The 21277-nt window shown below is 36.9% G+C and overlaps 1 protein-coding gene across 1 annotated transcript in view; it reads right to left on the reverse strand.

The window, feature by feature from the left end:
- Positions 1–21277, reverse strand: part of TEX11 (testis expressed 11) — a 203933-nt gene that overhangs the window by 119789 nt on the left and 62867 nt on the right. The window contains exons 9-10 of the mRNA XM_027534571.1: positions 12176–12261; positions 1810–1864 (exon numbers count right to left, since the gene is read on the reverse strand). Of these exons, the coding sequence (XP_027390372.1) occupies positions 1810–1864; positions 12176–12261 (141 nt within the window). The remainder of the gene's footprint in view (positions 1–1809; positions 1865–12175; positions 12262–21277) is intronic.

Consider the following 21277-nt stretch of genomic DNA (forward strand, 5'->3'; position numbering starts at 1 on the left):
TTGTTTATTTGTTATGCTGGGTCTTCAGTGCTGCACGGGCTTTTCTTTGATTGCGTCAGGCAGCAGCTACTTTCTGGTTATGGTATGCAGGCTTCTCATTGTGGTGGCTTCTCTTGCTGTGAAGCACAAGCTTTAGGATGCAAGGGTTTCAGTAGCTGTGGCTCGAGGGCTCAGTAGTTGCAATTCCCGGGCTCTAGTGCACAGGCTCAATAGTTGTGGTGCACAGGCTTAGTTGCTCCTTAGCATGTGGGATCTTCCTGGACTAGGGATAGAACCCATTTCTCCTGCACTGGCAGGTAGATTCTTTACCACTGAGCCACCAGGGGTCATCAGAAGACTTCTTCAAATATTCTAGTCAATACTAATATTCCCCTATTTTGTATACCCTTCTGCATACTTTAGCTTAGTACCACACAGTCTGTGACTTATTTTTCTCAAATTGTTTCACTTGTACTCTTTTTAATCTTCTTTTGACATTTAATTGAAGTAAAAAATCCATACAGAAAAATTCAAAAATCTCAATGGTACAACTCAGAATTTTCTCAAAGTGAACAAACATATATTAACAACACAGAAATCAAGAAACAGAACATTAGTCTCATCTCATACCTCTTTTCAGACACTATTCAAAACAAGGGTAACCAATTATCTGACTTTTAACACCATGTATTAGCTCTACCTACTTTTGGCATTCATATTTATGTAAATATACAGTATATACTACCTTGTATTTTGCTCTGTTCAACATTATATGTGAGGACATCCACATAGTTACAATTATTGTAATCTATTCTCATTGCTGTATAAAATTCTAATATATGACACTATCATAATATAATCTTATTATTTTAATTGTGGCAAAATACACATAACAAAAAATTGATCATTTTAACCATTTTTAAGTGCATGGTTCAGTAATATTAAGTATATTCACACTGTTGTTCAACCATCACCATCATACATCTCCAGAACTCTTTTAATCTCACAAAATTTAAACTCTATACTCATTAAACAATAGTTCACCATGTTCTCCTCTCTCCAAACCTCTGCAACTACCATTTTATTTTGTCTCTATGAATTTGACAAACCAAGATACCTCATTGAAATCGAATCATACAGTATGTCTTTTTGTGAATGGCTTACTTCACTTAGCATAATGTCCTCAAGGTTCATTTATGTCGTAGCATGTATCAGAAATTCTTTCCTTTTCATGGCTGAATAATATTCCATTGTATTCACTTATACTAGTTTCATCTTTTAAACATAAGCTTCTTAAGGATAGAGGCCATGTTTTATGTTTCTCTTTTATTCTCTATCTACCACAATGCTAGATGTATATAAGTATTGAGTTACATTTTGATTGATATATTGTAATAATGGTAAGAAGCAGAAATGGATATTCAAAAAAATTCCATTCTGTTATGGCATTTATTAAATTAGCTTTATATCAGATCTATTACATAATCACATTTTATTTGATTAAACAGTAAAATTAAACTTCCATACCAGGCGTGTACTATCTGAGTGGTTATAGGAAACCTAAAATTTTTGAGCATTTAAATAAAAGCTAAAACGTATATATCCAAACATTGTCCTAAGCACTTTACATGTATTAACTCATGAGTATAAGAATCTACATGGATGGTAGATTCTATAAGTTTATCAACTTTATAAAAACTAACACTGAGATATTAAGTGATGTGCCCAATGAACACTCACAAATAGAGGGATAGATTACTATAAATTTATTAAAATAACATAAACTGTATTTCTTCCACCTATTTCTGCAATATTTAACATGATTCTTACCAGCATTTCTGGCTCAACAGAATTCCCATCCGTCTTCCCAATATCAAAGCTTTGGCTGTAATTTAAAAAGGAAAAAAGAACATATATATACACATTTATTTCAAATAATACTTTTTTTCAACATTACGTATTACCAAGAAGACATGTGATAATTATACTTAATTGCAACTTTTTTATTTTGTACTACAACAGATTATTAGCCTATTAATAAAAATCAATTGTATAAAGCAATATTTTCTAAGTTTAGAAAACCACAATTTCCTGAGGATGTATATTCAATAAATCAACACCATAATTACAGTATTGCTCTCCTCCATTTGGCTATATATACTATATAAAACTGTTTTACATATGTGTACAAGCCCTTGCTTTATGAGCACATTTTAAACTGTAAGAAATATATTTTTATAATAAAACAAATACATGAGTTTTCATGAAAACAAATGTTTCAGCAATACTTATTACGCTTCACAACACCCTTGTGATGCACAATATTAGTTCCATTTTGCAGCTGAATGAATCAGTTTAGCAGTTAAGTGATTTCTAATATTTCCTAGATTAATACTGAAAATGAGACCAAGGGGTTGGGGAGAAAAGAAATTTGACTTTCAGTTATCTGCTTTAATTACCATACTATATTATCTATCGGACATTCTGATAACCACAAATAATGTATGAATATGAGCCTCAGGTTTTCAAAACACCTAAAAGCAAAACAAAGATCACTCACCATAAAACTGGTATTCCAAGGATGGAAGTCAATAAAATTTTGGTGAACTGTACTAAATTGAAGCCATTGTTTTGAAGAATTTCTTTTTAAAAACTCTAAGACCCAGAGCTACCAAACTGAGTTTTCAGCTTGCTAACGAAGGTATAAAGCTGGCCTATATTATAATAGCCTCATTGAAAGCCCTGTTTCATAGAGGTCTCTGTTGGTACATTAAACCTTCTACTTCCAGATTTTAAAATCATCAATGAAAACAGAACTTCTGCAACCGTGGTATTAAGAAGTTCTTGGACTCTCTCTCCCCAGTGAAACAACCATCTGCCTGGATAAATCATTAAAACAACCATTTAAGGTCTCTGGAAAGTGTCCTAAGGGCATACAGCAATCGAAAAATATTTATTAAACAAAAACCAACAGAATTTCAGTAAAAACAGTGAGTCTCTGGCATTTGAGCCATGACCTGCTCCTATCCACACCACCTCCATGTGATGGAAGCTACTCCAGATGAGTGCTGTCAAGAAAGGAATTAGGCAGTGGGGTGGGGAGATGAGTGAACTATGTGACAGAAATCAAGAGGCACAAGCTTCCAGTTTTAAAATAAATAAGTCATGGAGACATAATGTACAGTATAGGGAATACAGGCAACTAAACTTGTGGTGATCATTTTGTAAGGTACAAAAATATCAAGTCACTATGTTGTACACCTGAAACTGATATAATGTTGAAAGTCAATTATACTCCAATTTAAAACAAAAAGTAAGTGGGAATTCTCTCTTCCTCCAAGTCCTAGACTCAGGCTGCTAGCCTCTCTTATCTTCCCCAGATCTGTGATGCAGAAGTACTATCATGGGCAGGCACAATGAAAGGACTGGGTCTTCCTTTTCCGAACTCAGTTCTCACTCGTAGGCTAAGGGCTCTACCCCTGGTGTTAACAGCTGATCACCTTCACCGAGGCTGGCTCTTGGGGCAGAAGCTCCAGGAATGGAGGGCATACTAAGAAGATTAGGGGCTACCATCTCCACAACGTCTACTGCAGGAGGAGCTACCACACTCCTGCCACCAACTACAGCACTGTGGCACAGTTTCTGCCCAAGGAAAGAAGAAGGCAATAAAGAGGAAGAGCTCAGCATTTCTGCCTAAGGGAAATGACTTGAAAACCAAGCAAGGAGAGATTCCTGCCTAAGAGTATAGTCAAAAACAATGGAGATCTTAGCTATTCTTAAGGAGGAGGATATGCATGTGGCGGGGAAGGGAGCATGTGGGAAATCTCTGTACCTTCCTCTCAATGTTGCTATAAACTTAAAACTGTCCTAAAAAAATTCTGTCTTAAAAAAATGAAATCACATTCATTTCTGGGGGGTGAGGGGTGGCGAGTAGTGTTGGAGATTGTGCACATGCCCAAGATTACTCACTCAGGCATGACCAGAGAGAAAGCATATTGGCTACTAGCCCCTGGCTGAATACAGGGCAAAATAATGAATTCACTGAACTGTGAAGACAGTCTTTAAGCCAAACACATAATCAAAAGGAAAGGGTGAAAATCAAACTGGCTAAGTGGGCTTAAAACAACCTTTGACCAACATGAGGTTTATGTTTCCAGATGCAGGGGTGAACCCCAGAGAGCTATGAAAAGACAAAAACAGGAGAAAAAACCTCTCAGCAGGGACATTAGAGGTCATATACGGTAAGAAAAACAGACCTCACAGAATTAGTCCAGTCAGGTGAACTAACAAATAGATGACCAAACAAACAATAAAAGAAAAGTAACTACCAGAAAAGAGGGGGATAGGTATTCAAACTTGCCACAATATATTATCCAAAATGTCTAGTTTTCAACAAAATATTATATGACATACAATAGAACAGTGACTCATACAGAGGAATAGGAGAAAGCAATACAAACTGCCTTTGAGAAGTCCTAAATATTACACTTATTAGAAAAATACTTCAAAGAAGCTATTGGAGATATGCTCAAAAAGCTTTAGGAAACCATGTTTAAATAATTAAAGGAAGGTATGGTAACAGTGATTCATCATTTAAGAATATATTGATTAAATGATCAAAATAATTTTAAAAAGTACAAATTCTCAAGCTGAAAAGTACAATAATTGAAATGAAAAATTCACTAGAAGAGGCTCAAAGTAGATCTGAGCAGGCAAAAAGAGAATAAACAAACGTGAAGATAGATTGATAGTGATTATAGAAATCTAAATAAAACATAGATGAGAAAAAAAAGAACAATGCCTCAGAGAAATGTGGGACATCATTCAGTTCAGTTCAGTTGCTCAGTTGTGTCCGACTCTTTGCGACCCCATGAATCACAGCAGGCCAGGCCTCCCTGTCCATCAGCAACTCCCGGAGTTCACTCAGACTCACGTCCGTTGAGTCCGTGATGCCATCCAGCCATCTCATCCTCTGTCATCCCCTTCTCCTCCTGCCCACAATCCCTCCCAGGATCAGTCTTTTCCAATAAGCACACCAACATAAGCACAATCAGAGTAACAAAATGAGGGAGGCAAGATAAAGGGATAGGAAACATATTCAAAGAAACAATGGCTGAAAATGTCCCAAATTTGATGGAAAAAAAAAAATCTACTTGGTAAAGCATCTGACTTGGAGAAGGAAATGGCAACCCACTCCAGTGTTCTTGTCTGGAGAATCACAGGGACGGGTGGGCTGCCGTCTCTGTGGTCGCACAGAGTTGGACACGACTGAAGCGACTTAGCAGCAAAGCATCTGACTGCAATGCATAAGACCCCCGTTCAATCCATAGGTCAGGAAGATCTGCTGGAGAAGGGATAGGCTACCCACTCCAGTATTCTTGGGCTTCCCTTGTGGTTCAGTTGGTAAAGAATCCGTCTGCAATGTGGGAGACTCGGGTTCAATCCCTGGGTTGGGAAGATCCCCTGGAGAAGGGAAAGGCTACCCACTCCAGTATTCTGGCCTGGGGAATTCCATGTACTGTATAGTCCATGGGGTCACAAACAGTCGGTCACGACTGAGTGACTTTCACTTTCACTGTTTTTCACACATTAAGAAGCTTAATAGGCTCCACATAGGATAACACAAAGAAATCCATACTCAGACACATTATGGTCAAATTATCCAAAGAGAAAATACTGAAAACAATAAGAGAAAAATGTTTCATCATGTAAAAGGGAATGATACATGTAAAAAGTCAGATTAACAGCTGACTCTTCATCACAAATGATGGGGGCAATGGCAGGGATGACTAATTAAAAAATTATCAACTAAGAACCCTATATTATATATCTAGCTCTTCTGGTAGACCCCAAGGACACCACAGAATATAGCTTCTTAATTATTGAACTAGATGATCTGTAAGAGTTCTCACAGTGATAAAGTGTTATGTGTAATAAATTATCTTATTAAAATTGCTACTATATAATTTGTTGTATTTCCACAAGATGGCGCTAATATATTTCCATTTTCCATCAAAACATGTCTTCTATATGATCATTTCTATAGTTAATAATTTAATCATAGTCTATTATTACATACCCTTAACTTTTCAAAGTACTGTTGTATTATTTATGCTATCTTTATTGCAAGTCATCTACACAAATAATGCTGAACTAATATTTCAGATGGGTAAATCAAAGCACATAGCAGTTACATAAGTGATCCAAGGTCACACATTTCATTAGTAATAGATTTTCTAATGTTAGTTCTATGATCTTTCCCTAGATTGCACTGCCTGATTACAGATAATGGTGTCAAATTCTCAAGGTCTCAGGCTGAGAACAGAAGCAAAATTAAAGCAACGAATATTAAATAGCATTAAAACTGATACAAACTTCCCTTGGGCTCATATACTGAACCATTAATATTTCTGAACACAAGTACATTTATGCATATTTCCTTTGCTGTTTCCCTTACTTCTTATTAGACGACCTTGGCATTATATACTCCTATACAACCATACTAAAAGCTCAATATTGATAAATTAACACTGTCCTTATTGTAAACATAATAACTATATTTTAAAATGATCACAGAAGGACTTCACTGGAAGTCCAATGGTTTAGACTCCATGCTTCCAATGCAGGGGGTGTGGGTTTGATCCCTGGTCAGGGAACTAAGATCCAAAAACGTGCTGCATGGGCAAAAAAAAATTTTTTTAACTCAAATGAAAGTCTATTTTTCAAAAAACCATCACAGAACTCTCGCGACCCCATGAATCGCAGCACACCAGGCCTCCCTGTCCATCACCAACTCCCGGAGTTCACTCAAACTCATGTGCATAGAGTCAGTGATGCCATGCAGCCATCTCATCCTCTGTCGTCCCCTTCCCCTCCTGCCCCCAATCCCTCCCAGCATCAGTCTTTTCCAGTGAGTCAACTCTTCACATGAGGTGGCCAAAGTACTGGAGTTTCAGCTTCAGCATCATTCCTTCCAAAGAACACCTAGGACTGATCTCCTTTAGGAACACCTAGGACTGGTTGGATCTCCTTGCAGTCTAAGGGACTTGCAAGAGTCTTCTCCAACATCGCAGTTCAAAAGCATCAATTCTTCGGTGCTCAGCCTTCTTCACAGTCCAACTCTCACATCCATACATGACCACTGGAAAAACCATACCCTTGACTAGATGGACCTTTATTGGCAAAGTAATATCTCTGCTTTTTAATATGCTATCTAGGTTGGTCATAACTTTCCTTCCAAGGAGTAGGAGTCTTAATTTAATGGCTGCAATCACCATCTGCAGTGATTTTGGAGCCCAAAAAATAAAGTCAAACACTGTTTCCACTGTTTCCCCATCTACTTCCCATGAAGTGGTGGGACCAGATGCCATGATCTTAGTTTTCTGGATGTTGAGCTTTAAGCCAACTTTTTCACTCTCCTCTTCCACTTTCATCAAGAGACTTTTTAGTTCCTTTTCACTTTCTGCCTTAAGGGTGGTATCATCTGCATATCTGAGATTATTGATATTTCTCCCAGCAATCTTGATTGCAGCTTGTGCTTCTTCCAGCCCAGCATTTCTCATAATGTACTCTGCATATAAGTGAAATAAGCAGGGTGATGATATACAGCCTTGACGTACTCCTTTTCCTATTTGGAACCAGTCTGTTGTTCCATGTCTAGTTCTAACTGTTGCTTCCTGACCTGCATATAGGTTTCTCAAGAGGCAGGTCAGGTGGTCTGGTATTCCCATCTCTTTCAGAATTTTCCAGTTTATTGTGATCCACACAGTCAAAGGCTTTGGCATAGTCAATAAAGCAGAAGTAGATGTTTTTCTGGAACTCTTGCTTTTTCGATGATCCAGCAGATGTTGGCAATTTGATCTCTGGTTCCTCTGCCTTTTCTAAAACCAGCTTGAACATCTGGAAGTTCACGGTTCACGTATTGCTGAAGCCTGGCTAGGAGAATTTTGAGCATTACTTTACTAGCGTATGAGATGAGTGCAATTGTGTGGTAGTTTGAACATTCTTTGGCATTGCCTTTCTTTGGGATTGGAATGAAAACTGACCTTTTCCAGTCCTGTGACCACTGCTGAGTTTTCCAAATTTGCTGGCATATTGAGTGCAGCACTTTCACAGCATCATCTTTCAGGATTTGAAATAGCTCAACTGGAATTCCATCACCTCCACTAGCTTTGTTCATAGTGATGCTTTCTAAGGCCCACTTGACTTCACATTCCAGGATGTCTGGCTCTAGGTCAGTGATCACACCATCGTGATTATCTGGGTCATGAAGATCTTTTCTGTACAGTTCTTCTGTGTATTCTTGCCACCTCTTCTTAATATCTTCTACTCCTAGCTTAAGGATTCCCAATTTCATTCATAATTACAGCAGCCTGTTTTAATCTGTGGCATCTCTAATCAGGAGATATAATCCAAAAAGTGTGGAAGAATTCAAGGAAAGCAGCAGCTATTTATGAAGTTTTTTACCAAAAGAAAAGGCTTGGGGGAGACAAAAACTAACAAGGTCCTAAACTGAGATCTGTTAACAAGAACTGAGGGAATGAAAAGGGCTTTATAAACAATACCCACTACCACCCTTTATGTCCTAGGCTTTTACTTCAACAGAATTCTAATACACTATAGCAATTTTGATCTCTTATCCTTTGTGTAAAGATGAGGGGTTTTCCTTTTAGACTGAAGACGTACTTTCAATTTGTACATAACTTCTAGCTTCAGATATTCACTATTTGCAAAAAAGTTAAGACTATAGAAAGTACGCTCACTTTCCATGCCCTCCTTCTACAACAAAATTCACAGAGAAGGGTGCTTAATTAGCAGCTATTTATTCCTGCTTGTATCACCGACTGCTCCCAACTGGTCCCAACATACAGATAATTAAAGTCCAAAGAAAAACTGACCCAAAGACTGGCATTATATGATAAAAGTTGTGTTTGTCTCTGTAATATTTTTACCTGGGGAGTCAAGATGTAATCTGCATTTTATTTCATTTTGATAAATTTTGGAATAAACTAGTGTAGTGGCCATATTAGTGCCCGTTATCATCTAGTAATATGAAAAGCTACTGCCATTTATTGAGCAATTTTTATTTCCAAAGCATGTTACTAAACACTCTACTATATATGCATCATCATAATCAAAAAGTTGGTATCTAAAAATATGTATAACAATGTTGATAACTATATTTGCCTGTTTTTAAACTCATTAAAATACAGTCTTTTTCAAGGCATTTGATAATACCTCACTAAGTTATTTTTATATCCCAAAAAGATGTGGGAAAAAAACTGGAAGATTAAAATAATATATAATAACTAGGCCAAGAATTCAAGCCCTTCCTGTTTTCCTCAATCTCATTCTAGTGACAAGAATACAAAAGAGTCAAAAGATAGTGGTGCTCTATAAATTTGTTATTATGTAGTTTTTGATGAAAATATGACTGTGGGTCAAATAATGTTCTTAATAATTGTGTGTGTGTGTTTGTATGTGTGTGTGTAAGTCGCTCAGTCATGTCTGACTCTTTGTGACCCCATGGACTATGGAATTCTCTAGGGCTAATAATACAGCCACTAAACATACACTGAAAAATTGATGCTTTTGAAATGTGGTATTGGAAGACTCTTGAGAGTCCCTTGGACTGCAAGGAGATCCAACCAGTCCATCTTCAAGGAAATCAGTCCTGAATATTCATTGGAAGGATTGATGCTGAAGCTGAAACTCCAATACTTTGGCGACCTGATGCGAAGAACTGACCTGACACTGGGAAAGACTGAAGGTGGGAAGAGAAGGGGATGACAGAGGATGAGATGGTTGGATGGCATCACCGACTAGATGGACATGAGTTTGAGTAAGCTCCAGGAGTTCGTGATGGACAGGGAAGCCTGGCATGATGCAGTCTATGGGGTCACAAAGAGTCGGACACAACTGAGAGACTGAACTGAACTGAACTGAACTGAAACATATAGTAAAAATCTGATACAGTTAGTTTACGATAGAAATATCAGTCATGTTCTATCACCATCATAGTTTCCTTCTATAAGGTTTTCTTAAAAAGATGATGACAGGTAAGAGGTCAACAATCCATGGCATATATGATAATAACCTACATGTTATGCCACTTCAGCCTAAGTCTACTCTTATAAACCACTTCCTAGAGAATATTCATGTTCATATTTATTCCTGGCATAAACTACAGGCTCACCTCCATAGTGTTAATCTTCCAGAAGCCATCCATGGCACCATAACATCCTTTTTTCTTATTTTGTCCCTCCCATTTCTGTCCCTTTGGCATACTAATCTTTGATAGGTTGATGCCATCTTTCTGAGTGCTCCTCCTTAAAATATTGCCAAATCTTGGAGTAGAACTTACTCTTTATCCACTTTATAAAAAGACTGCTCATTTAAAGGAAACCTGTGGTGTGGAGATTCCTTAAAAAACTGGAAATAGAACTGCCATACAACCCAGCTGGGCATACACACTGAGGAAACCAGAAATGAAAGAGACATGTGTATCCCAATGTTCATCAAGCACTGTTTACAAGAGCCAGGACATGGAAGCAACCTAGATGCCCATCGCCAGACGAATGGATAAGAAAGCTGTGGTACATATACCCAATGGAGTATTACTCAGCCATTAAAAAGAATGCATTTAAATCGGTTCTAATGAGGTGGATGAAACTGGGGCCTATTATACAGAGTGAAGTAAGGCAGAAAGAAAAACACCAATACAGTATATTAATGCACATATATAGAATTTAGAAAGATGGTAACAATGACTCTATATATGAGACAGCAAAAGAGACACAGATGTAAAGAACAGACTTTTGGACTCTGTGGGAAAAGGTGAGGGTGGGATGATTTGAGAGAATAGCACTGAAACATGTATATTACCATATGTGAAATAGATCGCCAGTCCAGGTTCGATGCATGAGACAGGGTGCTCAGGGCTGGTGTACTGGGACAACCCTGAGGGATGGGATGGGGAGGGAGGTGGGAGGGGGGGTTCAGGATAAGGGACACATGTACACCCATGGCTGATTCATGTGAATGTATGGCAAAAACCACTATAATATTGTAAAATAATTAGCCTCCAATTAAAATAAATTAATTTAACCAAATAAGTAAATAAATAAAGGAAACCTGTGGTAAACCTACATTAAACTAGTTAGTTCCTTTGGTATACTTTTAATAATTCAGTTTATAAAGTGTGATTTATAATAAAAATTGCAGGTATATCCCACTTGTGTGAAGCAGTCTACATTGAGACAAGTATATCTCTTATAACTGCATAAGCCTGTTCTGTCATAGTTCTTTATAGAGTTTAATCAATCTGTGGGCCCAAAAAAGTCTTTTATACAAACTATTTGCATAAATATTTTATTAGAAATATATATGCCTGTGAGGACTATAATCTTAATGATATTTCTATTTATTTCATTAATGGCAAATGTAATTTTCACTAGTTAAACTAACAAGAGGCTATCTCCAAATAACTATAATTAACTCGATACTCAGAGAAGGGAAACATTTAGTGAATTAATTTAATATATTTTACCCCATAATCCCCTGATATTCAAAGCACTTTATGTAACATCTACAGAAAAATGTTTTTCACAAAAATTCATTTAACCAGCAATTACTGAGTATCTACCATGTGTCAGAACCTGTACTGGGCATAGGTATTAAGTGAAACACAGGATTCTTGCATATGAGTGCTACGTTTTTTCACTATTCCTTTGATATTTCCAGATTCAACACAATAGTACAAATCTTAGTATAGTAATAAGCATATAATAAGTGCTTAATATATATTTACTTGAATATTGTTAAAATACCAAAATTCATTTAAGAATAATAATTTTAGCTGATCTTCCTATTTACCCACCTGCCCTTATACTCTTGGGTAGCAGACACCAATATATACACCAAAGCAAAAAATAAAGTTTTCCATATTCTTGTTGGAAATACAAAGGAGGAATGGACACAGAAGATGCTCTTTATGTTAGTATTAAGAATAGAATATACTTTTCTATCAACTGGAAACATACAAGAATAAACAATACATGTTAAAAGAGTAAATGAATTTAGCATGTTGGCTTTTGAAATCAGAAAATATTTAAACTTCCAAAGTACCCCATGCTAAGTATTAACTGAACTCTATGATAATAATCGTGAATTTACATTCATTATTTTTTTATATTACCTAAGCCAGAAACAACTTTCTTCATATTTATTCTCCCTGTAGGTTTGTAGTCCAAAGTTGTAACAGACAGTATGAAGATAACAAACCTGCAATATAAAAAACAAATAAACAAGATATGTCAGATTTGTGATTCTTTTAACATTAAAAAATTTATGGCATTTCAGAGTCTTTAAGACATTAAGTATTCTGTACATCAAAATAACCAATAACCCACTCATCCTTGGGCTTCCCTGATAGCTCAGTTGGTAAAGAATCTGCCTGCAATGCAGGAGACCCCGGTTCAATTCGTGGGTCAGGCAGATCCAATGGAGAAGGGATAGGCTATCCACTCCAGTACTCTTGGGCTTCCCTTGTGGGTCAGCTGGTAAAGAATCTGGCTGCAGTGCGGGAGACCTGGGTTCGATCCCTGGGTTGGGAAGATCCCCTGGAGAAGGGAAAGGTTACCCACTCCAGTATTCTGGCTTGGAGAATTACATGGACTGTATATAGTCCATGGGGTCACAAAGAGTCGGACACGACTGAGCAACTTTCACCTTCACTCATCCTTAACAAAACTTCTCAATTTATATAAAGAGGAGCTAAAAGTATTCAGGGTGTGGCATGAGTTACATATGGAAAAGTAATAATTACTAGTTGAACTTGAAAGGTTCTTTGTAACAGAAAATGGGGAAACCAATCATTGCCCAGCAAAAGAACAGGCCTCTGTGGGCTGCCAGATTTTTTAAAAAGCATTAGAAAAGAGTATATGCAAAGAAAACAAAATCACTACTGAAGGGGGAAAAAATGAATATCTTTCAAAATTAAGACAATTAAAAATAATTCTAAAGTTCAAAGCACTATCTAGTCATAAGACTTATCTAGAAATAATTAATTTGGGGCTTCCCAAGTGGCTCATTGGTGAAGAATCTGCCTGCCAATGTAGGAGACACATGTTTGATTCCTGATTCAGGAAGGCTCATGTGCCTCGGAGCAACTAAGCCCATGTGCCACAACTCTAGAGCCCAGGAGCCACATCTACTGAGTCCACATGCCACAACTACTAAAGCCTGCGCACCCTAGAACCCGTGCTCTGAAACAAGAGAAGCTCCCACATTGAGAAGCCCATGCACCACAGCTAGACAGTAGCCCCCACTTGCTGCAATGAGATAAAAGCCCACACAGCAATGAAGACCCAGAACAGCCAAAATAAATAAAATTATTTTTTTAAAGAATTAATGTGTCTCTTAATAACAACAAAAATTTTCTTTACCTAAATTACAACTGAGATGAAAGTAGAAACAGTATGTGAATGATGCCATAGGAAAATACTCTTACAGATTATTAACCAGCATCTCAGTCCTTGTATCAACAATGTCATATCTTATAGAATTTGGTGGCAGATTCATTTTGATATTTGGCAAAACTAATACAATTATGTAAAGTTTAAAAATAAAATTAAAAAAAAATACTGGGAAATGGCATAAAAGAAAAAATTTAATTCTAATAATTTATCCAAATATTCCCCCAGTATTTATAGAAATCATCTATCCAGAATCTGTCATACCCATATAAAGGAATCTTTTATATAAGTTTTACCTGAGTAAGACTACAGAGGCAGATCCTGAGGCAAGTTATTCATAAGGAATATGTAAACAGCTGTCTTGCTTCAAATGTTTCCCTTTGAAATTTTGTACAGTACATTAAGAAAGTAGAAGTTCAATATGCGTGCCTGAGTACATCAGACCTACTGTATATTTAAATCCAAACTAAAGAATAGTCTTGGTAATGTGGGCCTGGCAAGAATCCAGAAGTATTTAAATGCATTCTCAACATTTTAACAGAAAAAGCTTAACTCATTACATGCCCCAGATCCCATAGGTGCACACAGGGCCACACCAATTATACAGCTATACTGGAATAATGCAGCTTGTACCCACTTGCTGCAGAAAGGCTTGCAACTAACTTATACAGAGAAAAATGGAAAGTAAAACTTTTGATGAACATTAAATATACTGAGTCTTTATCCAATTTCCTCAGTGTTTTCTTTTTTTCTGCCCTCACAATTCTTTCAAGTGTACTTACATTAAATGCTACTTTCTAGGGGAGAAAAGAATACCAAATAATAACAAATTTATAAGACCAAACCTTGTTGTTTTTGTTGTGGTTTGGTCACTAAGTCATGTCCAACTGTTTTGTGACCACATGGACCATAGCCTGCCAAGCTCCTCTGTCCATGGGATTTTCCAGGCAAAAATACTGGAGTGGGTTGCAATTTCCTTCTCCAGGGGATTGTCCCAACCCAAGAATCAAACTCACAGCTCAGATTCTTTACCACTGAGCTACCTGTGAAGCTCAAGATCAAACCTACAAAATACTAAAATATCTAACATTTTAAATACACTAATTTAGTATCATAAATATACTAAGAGATCTGTAACATATTTCACTGTAATGATCAAAAAATCTTTTAATTATCAATAATGTTCCCTTCACTCATTCATTTATATAATAAACAATATTATAAATAAAATAAAAATATTTATGAATAATAAATATTTACTAAACATGTTCTATCTATAATGTGAGGGTGTTAGTCGCTCAACTGTGTCCAACTCTTTGTGACCCCATGGACTGGGGTCTGCCAGGCTCCTCTATCCATGGGATTTTCCAAGCAAGAATACTGGAGTGGGTTGCCATTCCCTTATCCAGGGGATCTTCCTGACCCAGGGATCGAACCCAGGTCTCCCACATTTCAGGCAGACTCTTTACCATCTGAGCCACTAGGGAATTTCTATGAAAGTGAAAGTGAAGTCACTCAGTTGTGTCCGACTCTTTGCAACCCCGTGGACTGTAGCCCACCAGGCTCCTCCGTCCATGGGATTCTACAGGCAAAAATACTGGAGTGGGTTGCCATTTCCTTCTCCAGGGGATCTTCCTGACCCAGGGATCGAACCCAGGTCTCAAACCCAGGGAATATCTATAATATTAGGCAATATTAAAGATACATCAATGAACAAAACAAAGATCCCTATCCTCATGAAATATTTATAATGGGGTATTAAATACTAAGATCTATACAAATATCTCTTTTAAAAATACTTTCCTGGCCTTCCATGCAGTGGTAACATCTCACTTTGCAAGTAATATACAATTGCAAGTAATACAAAGATGGTAGATCTGTAAGTCTATTGTATATTGGTCATATAGAAATGGACTTATGAGACTAGAACTATGGAATCTCTAGAACCTCTAGCCACTGTTACATCTCTGGCCCAGAAATGACAGATCCAACCAAATACCTACTTTACAATGCCAAGATTAGACTATACAGATGATTTTTAAAACTCACTTAGATACTGCAGCTAAAAATGACTTTGATCACTAACTTTTGAGTTCAATACAAGACTTTTTATTTTTAATTAACCAGATAATTTCATTTCTGTATATTACTTTGTAAATTAGATTCTTAAAATAGAGAAAAAGCAGACCTATTATTTTCATTCCAAGCTATTTTCCTTTGTGATTTTGTTGTCTTTTAAACATTTATAGATCATGCATTTTTACATTTTGTTAAAGTATAATAGTGTAGCAATAATTAAATGATAATTGCTTGACTGCCGGGGTCCAGCCCCGGCTGATCCAGAGTATTTGAAGGGGAGACGGCGTCGGCAACTATTTAAATATTCATCAAAGATATAGAGAGTAATAGAATGAGGATAGCTCAGCAGGAAAATTCAGTGGAGAAAAGAGGCAGAGTAGCTTGGTTTATGCAGAAAATCAATATAACCTGTGACACCAGGTTATCTCTGACCACGGAGGCCACAGGCGCCCTCTCAAATAGCGGAAGGTGCCACACCTTAGACACCTTCTCGAGTGGGTCTTAGAAGCGCAGGCAAATAAATGGTCGCAGAGGACCTCTGAGCTCCAGATGGAGACTCAGCTGGAAATTGAGGAGAAGAATGACATGGGGAGACCAAGCTTTGGTGAGCAAAGCCCATAGCTTTATTTTCAACAGGGGTTTTTATACCCTAAGTTACACATAGAGGATAATAGGGGATGTGAAATCATGCAAAGTCAGCAGTCTTTGATCCTTATCAAAAACTAGGGTTTCTTTCCTACAAATTTATCGTATACAAATGGTTTAGGTGATTTACATCATCTTCTGGCCAGAAGGCCTATTAACATTTTATGACTCTTGACAAAGGTTTGTCAACCTTAAGACTTATTTTCTCTAAGAGTAATTATTTTAAGGTTTGGCGCCATCTTCCGAAGGTGTTAGATAAAACTGCATTCCTATAGGGCAGAAGTGCAATGGGTTTACAACAAAGGAAAGAATTTATTACCTTAAGGGTCTAAAGTTGCTAACACCAAGGCCACTACTTATTTTTTCTACATACCAAGTATATTAATTAATACACATTCAAGGATACAATACAGGGGATGTGGAAACTTGGCAGCAAGCATTGGCTCATCAATGAAATCTTTTACTAGTTTTATTCTGACAGTTTCTAACTCTCTGAGAGGCTCTAAGCTATTTGAATATCTTAAGCTTCCCGTGCCTCTCTCGAGGCTGGGAGACTGTAAACAATCATATGCATAGCTGTAGGAGTCTGGGTAAACTTGTCAGGAGAGTTAGAGAGCTATCTGAGGGGTTTAGATTTAAACACTCCTAATGCCCAGGAACTTTATTAATTGGAGCTATAAGTTAACTCTTTGTCAGAGAGAGCGAGATGGTGGTGGGGGACAGCCCCCAGTAAAGTCAGAGGGGAGAGCACAAAGCAATAAAGTAGGCAGACTCTGGTTTTTTGGGGGTAGATGCTCGAGAATATCCAGGGGGACTCCTGAGGCTCGATCCCGCCTTTGCGTATGCCGAGCCTCCTTCCTCATAACCTCTGTCACGAGTGGAGTGCCTCTCGCCAGCTCCCGGCACCTGACTTTCTTCCTTAATGGCTTTAGGACATGTATCTTCCAATCCCTCCCTTACTCAGCTTTCTCTAACCCTCAGATATCTCAGTAATAATAAACTCATTAGTCATTAGTTACTTCTCTTGGTGCTCTAAGAAAAAATTTTCCAAACACTTTATTTCTTTGCCTCTAAACAACAATACAGCAGTACCTTCTGCCATTATGTCAACATCTTAGATAATTCTTAATCTAGTTTTGGGATACAGGAAGGATGTATCAGAAAACAAGAAAGGTGGCTTATATAATTCATTAACTCCTTTTAAGTGACTAACACTACAGTTAGCTCCTCTCCAACCTTTATCTGGTCATTTCCTCTCGCAAGACTTCTTGCCCTAGATTTTCAAGTCTCATCTAAATCTTAAGTTCATCAAAAGCACACAAAACAATTTCATTGACCTTTAGAATGAAAATATTTCTAACAGTATAGCTTTATCAATCATCTTCTAAATATAAACTCTTAACTATGAACTTCAAGGTCTTTTACTGGTAGCCCCATTCTGACAAAGGCATAGTTAATTACTTTTCTGTTACATATCCTCGAAACCTCTAATTCAGTCTATCCCCTGCCCTCTACATTTGCTTTTCTCTTTATCAACTCTAACTCTGAGCAAGATACCACAAGTTTCCTTTCCCTAACCACTACCTGAGTCTCCTTTCATATTTTTCAATATCCAGTTCACTGTCCATTTACTCTACAAAGCATATTAAAGAGAAGTCTCTATCCTCTACTAATTTATAACGTCAAATAGATAGCAACAAAGATAATGACAAAAGAAGCAGATAGTAAAAAACATGCAAATGCAAACAATCCAAGAAATTTTACAGATAAAATTATCAGAATTCACAAGATTTCAGAGAAGTTGTTGATATTAAACAAACATTTAAAAGCATCTGCAATGACAACCAACTCAACAATGTAAACTTTAAGATATCACTATCCCTGGTGGCTCAGATGGTAAAGAATCTGCCTGCAATGCGGGAGAGCTGGGTTTGATCCTTGGATCAGGAAGATCCCCTGGAGAAAGCAATGGCTACCCACTCCAGTATTCTTGCCTGGGGAATTCCATGGATAGAAGAGGCTACAGTCCATGGGATCCCAAAGAGTCAGAAACGACTGAGCAACACACACACACACACACACATGACAACAGTTTATTGTCAAATATCTTTATGAAGAAAATTGACTCTATAAGGAATATGGAAGAATAAAAGGCCCAGAACAGCTAAAACAATGCTGAAGAAGAATAAAGTTAAAGAACTTATGCTATCAAGACTACTGAATTGAATAACGCCCGCCTCCCAAAATTCAGGTCCATCTGGAACCAGTGAATGTCTTTATTTGGAAATAGGGTCTTTGTAGTGTCATCAAGGAAAACTGGATTAGGGTGTATCCTAAATCCAACATGACTGTCTTTATAATGGCAGCACTCAAAAATAATACGGATAAAATGCAATTTTAAAAATGTTCATTTAACCCACAGGAAGGTGGGAAAATTAAACATGAAATAAAAAACAGAGAAAACAAAAAAGCCAGCATTACATTCCTGTTAAAAATGTCAGACTGAGCACACACAATTACCTCTGCTCCCTCCTAACACCCCAGTAAAATGACAATAAAAGAAAACTTATTAGCTGTGGTAAAAAGCACATAACAAAATGTACCATCTCTATCATTTTTAAGTGTACTATTTGGTAGTGTTATAGACTATACTCATATTGCTGTGTAACAGATCTCCAGAATTATTTCATCTTCCAAAACTGAAACTCTTTACCCACTGATTAATAACCCTTCATTTGCCCCTGCCAAAACCACTGGCAATCACAATTCTATTTTCTCTTCCTGTGAGTTTGACTACTTTAGATATTTCATATAAGGGAAATCATAAAGTATTTGGATTTTGTGACTGTTATTTCACTTAGTATAGCATCCTCAAGGCTCATCCATGTTGTAGTAGTTTATCAGAGCTCTTTCCTTTTTAAGAGTAAATAATATTTCACTGTGTTTTTTGCAATCTACTCATTTGTCAATTAACACTTGTGTTGCTTCTACCTCTTGTGAATAATGATGCAAGGAACATGGGTGTGCAAGTATTTCTTCAAAAACCTGCTTTCAGTTCTATTGGACATATACCCAGAATGGGATTGCTGGCTTATACAGTGATTCTATTTTTTGAAGAACTGTCATACTGTTTTCTATAGAATCTACATCAGTTTACAATCTCCACATCCAATTTCTCCACATCCTTATCAACATCTGTTATTTTGTTGTTTTGACTGTCCTGTAGTGTGAGGCAATATCTCATTGTGATTTTGATTTCCTCTTCCCCAATGATTAGTGATAGTCGCATCTTTTCATATGCTTGTTGGCCATGTATATCTTTGGAGAAATATCTATTCTGGTTCTTTGTTTTTTGTTGTTGTGGAAATTCTTTGTGTATTTTGGATATTAACCACTTATCAGAAATATATGACTTGCAAATATTTTCCCATTTCATAGGTTGGCTTTTCACCCTGTTGATTGTTTCCTTTGATGTACATAAGTTTTAAACTTAATGTTGTCACTTTTGTTCATTTTTGCTTTTGCTGCCCATGCTTCTGGTGCATATCTAAGAAATCACTGCCAAATCCAATGTCATAAGGTTTTTCTCCTATGTTTTCTTCTAGGAATTTTATAGTTTTAACTCTTACATTTAGATTCTTCAATCTACTTTGAGTTAACTTTTGTATATGGTGTAAGCTATGGCTCCAACTTCATTCTCTGCATTTATGTATTTATATAGTTTTCCCATAGCCATTTGTTGGAGAGACTGCTGTTTCCCCACTGAGTGGCCTTGGCATACCTATTGAAGATCATTTGACTATATACACAAGAGTTTATTTCTAGGCTCTCTACTCTGTTTTATTAGCCTCCATGTCTATCTTTATGTCAGTACCACAGTGTTTAGATTGTTTTCGCCTTACAATATGCTTTGAAATCAAGACGTATGAGGCCTCCAAATTTACTCTTCATTTTCAAGATTGTTTTACCTATTCAAGTTCCCTTGAAATTCCGTACAAATTTTAGGATGGTTTTTCTATTTCTGCAAAACATGTCATTGAGATTATGATAGGGATGACATTGAGGTTGTAGATAGTTTTGAGCAGTATGGATATTGTAACAATAGTAAGCCTTCTAAGTCATAAACATGGGATGTTTTTCCATGTATTTGTGTCTGCTTTAATTTCTTCCATCAGTTTTTTAAAAAGTTTTCAGTGTACAAGTCTTTCACCTCCTTGGGTAAATTTATTCTTCACTATTCCATTCTTCTGATGCTATTAAGTTAAAAAAAATACAAATAGACTAGGATAAAGACAATATGATAGCAGACCAAGACCAATGTAATTTTGGAAGCTAGAAAAGAGATGGTAAATTAGTAAATGACCTAATAGACATGAGAAAGCAGAATGCTATGCTAGCAATAGGGAAATCTGAAAATCCAGTTTATATTTCTAAATCCTCCTCCAAAATTTAGCAGTTAGCACCCCAGGTACATTACAAAAGTGGAGCTAAAAATAGGAGGATTGGTTAAAAGTCTCTTTAAAAAGGAGTTAGACCTCAAGTCTCTTTCCTCACTCCATCAGACAAGCAATTATCCTTCCATGATCCTACCAACAGACTACAGGGGGCAAAACTGAAGGCCTCTGAACTTGGAAAGATGAGGCACAGTTGAGAATAAGGGTGCTATAGTGAAAAGAGGATGCTCAAGTAAAAATTTACACATTGACTATCAAGACCCAAGTCTGTTTCCTCCTCCTTGACTCCAGAACCCAGGAGGCCAGGTATTGATTCACTAAGGAGTAGTCTGGAAGAGGAATTTGACCAACCCAAGAGAAAAGAAACAAGGACACTGAAATCAGCAAAGAGGTCATCTTGCAAATCAGCTCATCCAGAACATCTTACAGAGAGAACCCAGAGCTTCCAATGAGATCTTTAGTGTTTTGTTATTATTATAAATGTAAGCATCCAGTGATAATCAAAGGCAGAGACAAAACACATGCATACATACATACAGGAAAAAAAATCACCTTGGAGAAAACAGATGCAGAGAAAAAAACAGGGGAGATGAATCTATCAATATCTTCTGAGAGAGAATAAAATATTGCAACCCTGAAGTAAGA

The sequence above is a fragment of the Bos indicus x Bos taurus genome, chromosome X (genome assembly GCF_003369695.1).
Source record: "Bos indicus x Bos taurus breed Angus x Brahman F1 hybrid chromosome X, Bos_hybrid_MaternalHap_v2.0, whole genome shotgun sequence".
NCBI classification, from domain to species: Eukaryota; Metazoa; Chordata; class Mammalia; order Artiodactyla; family Bovidae; genus Bos; species Bos indicus x Bos taurus.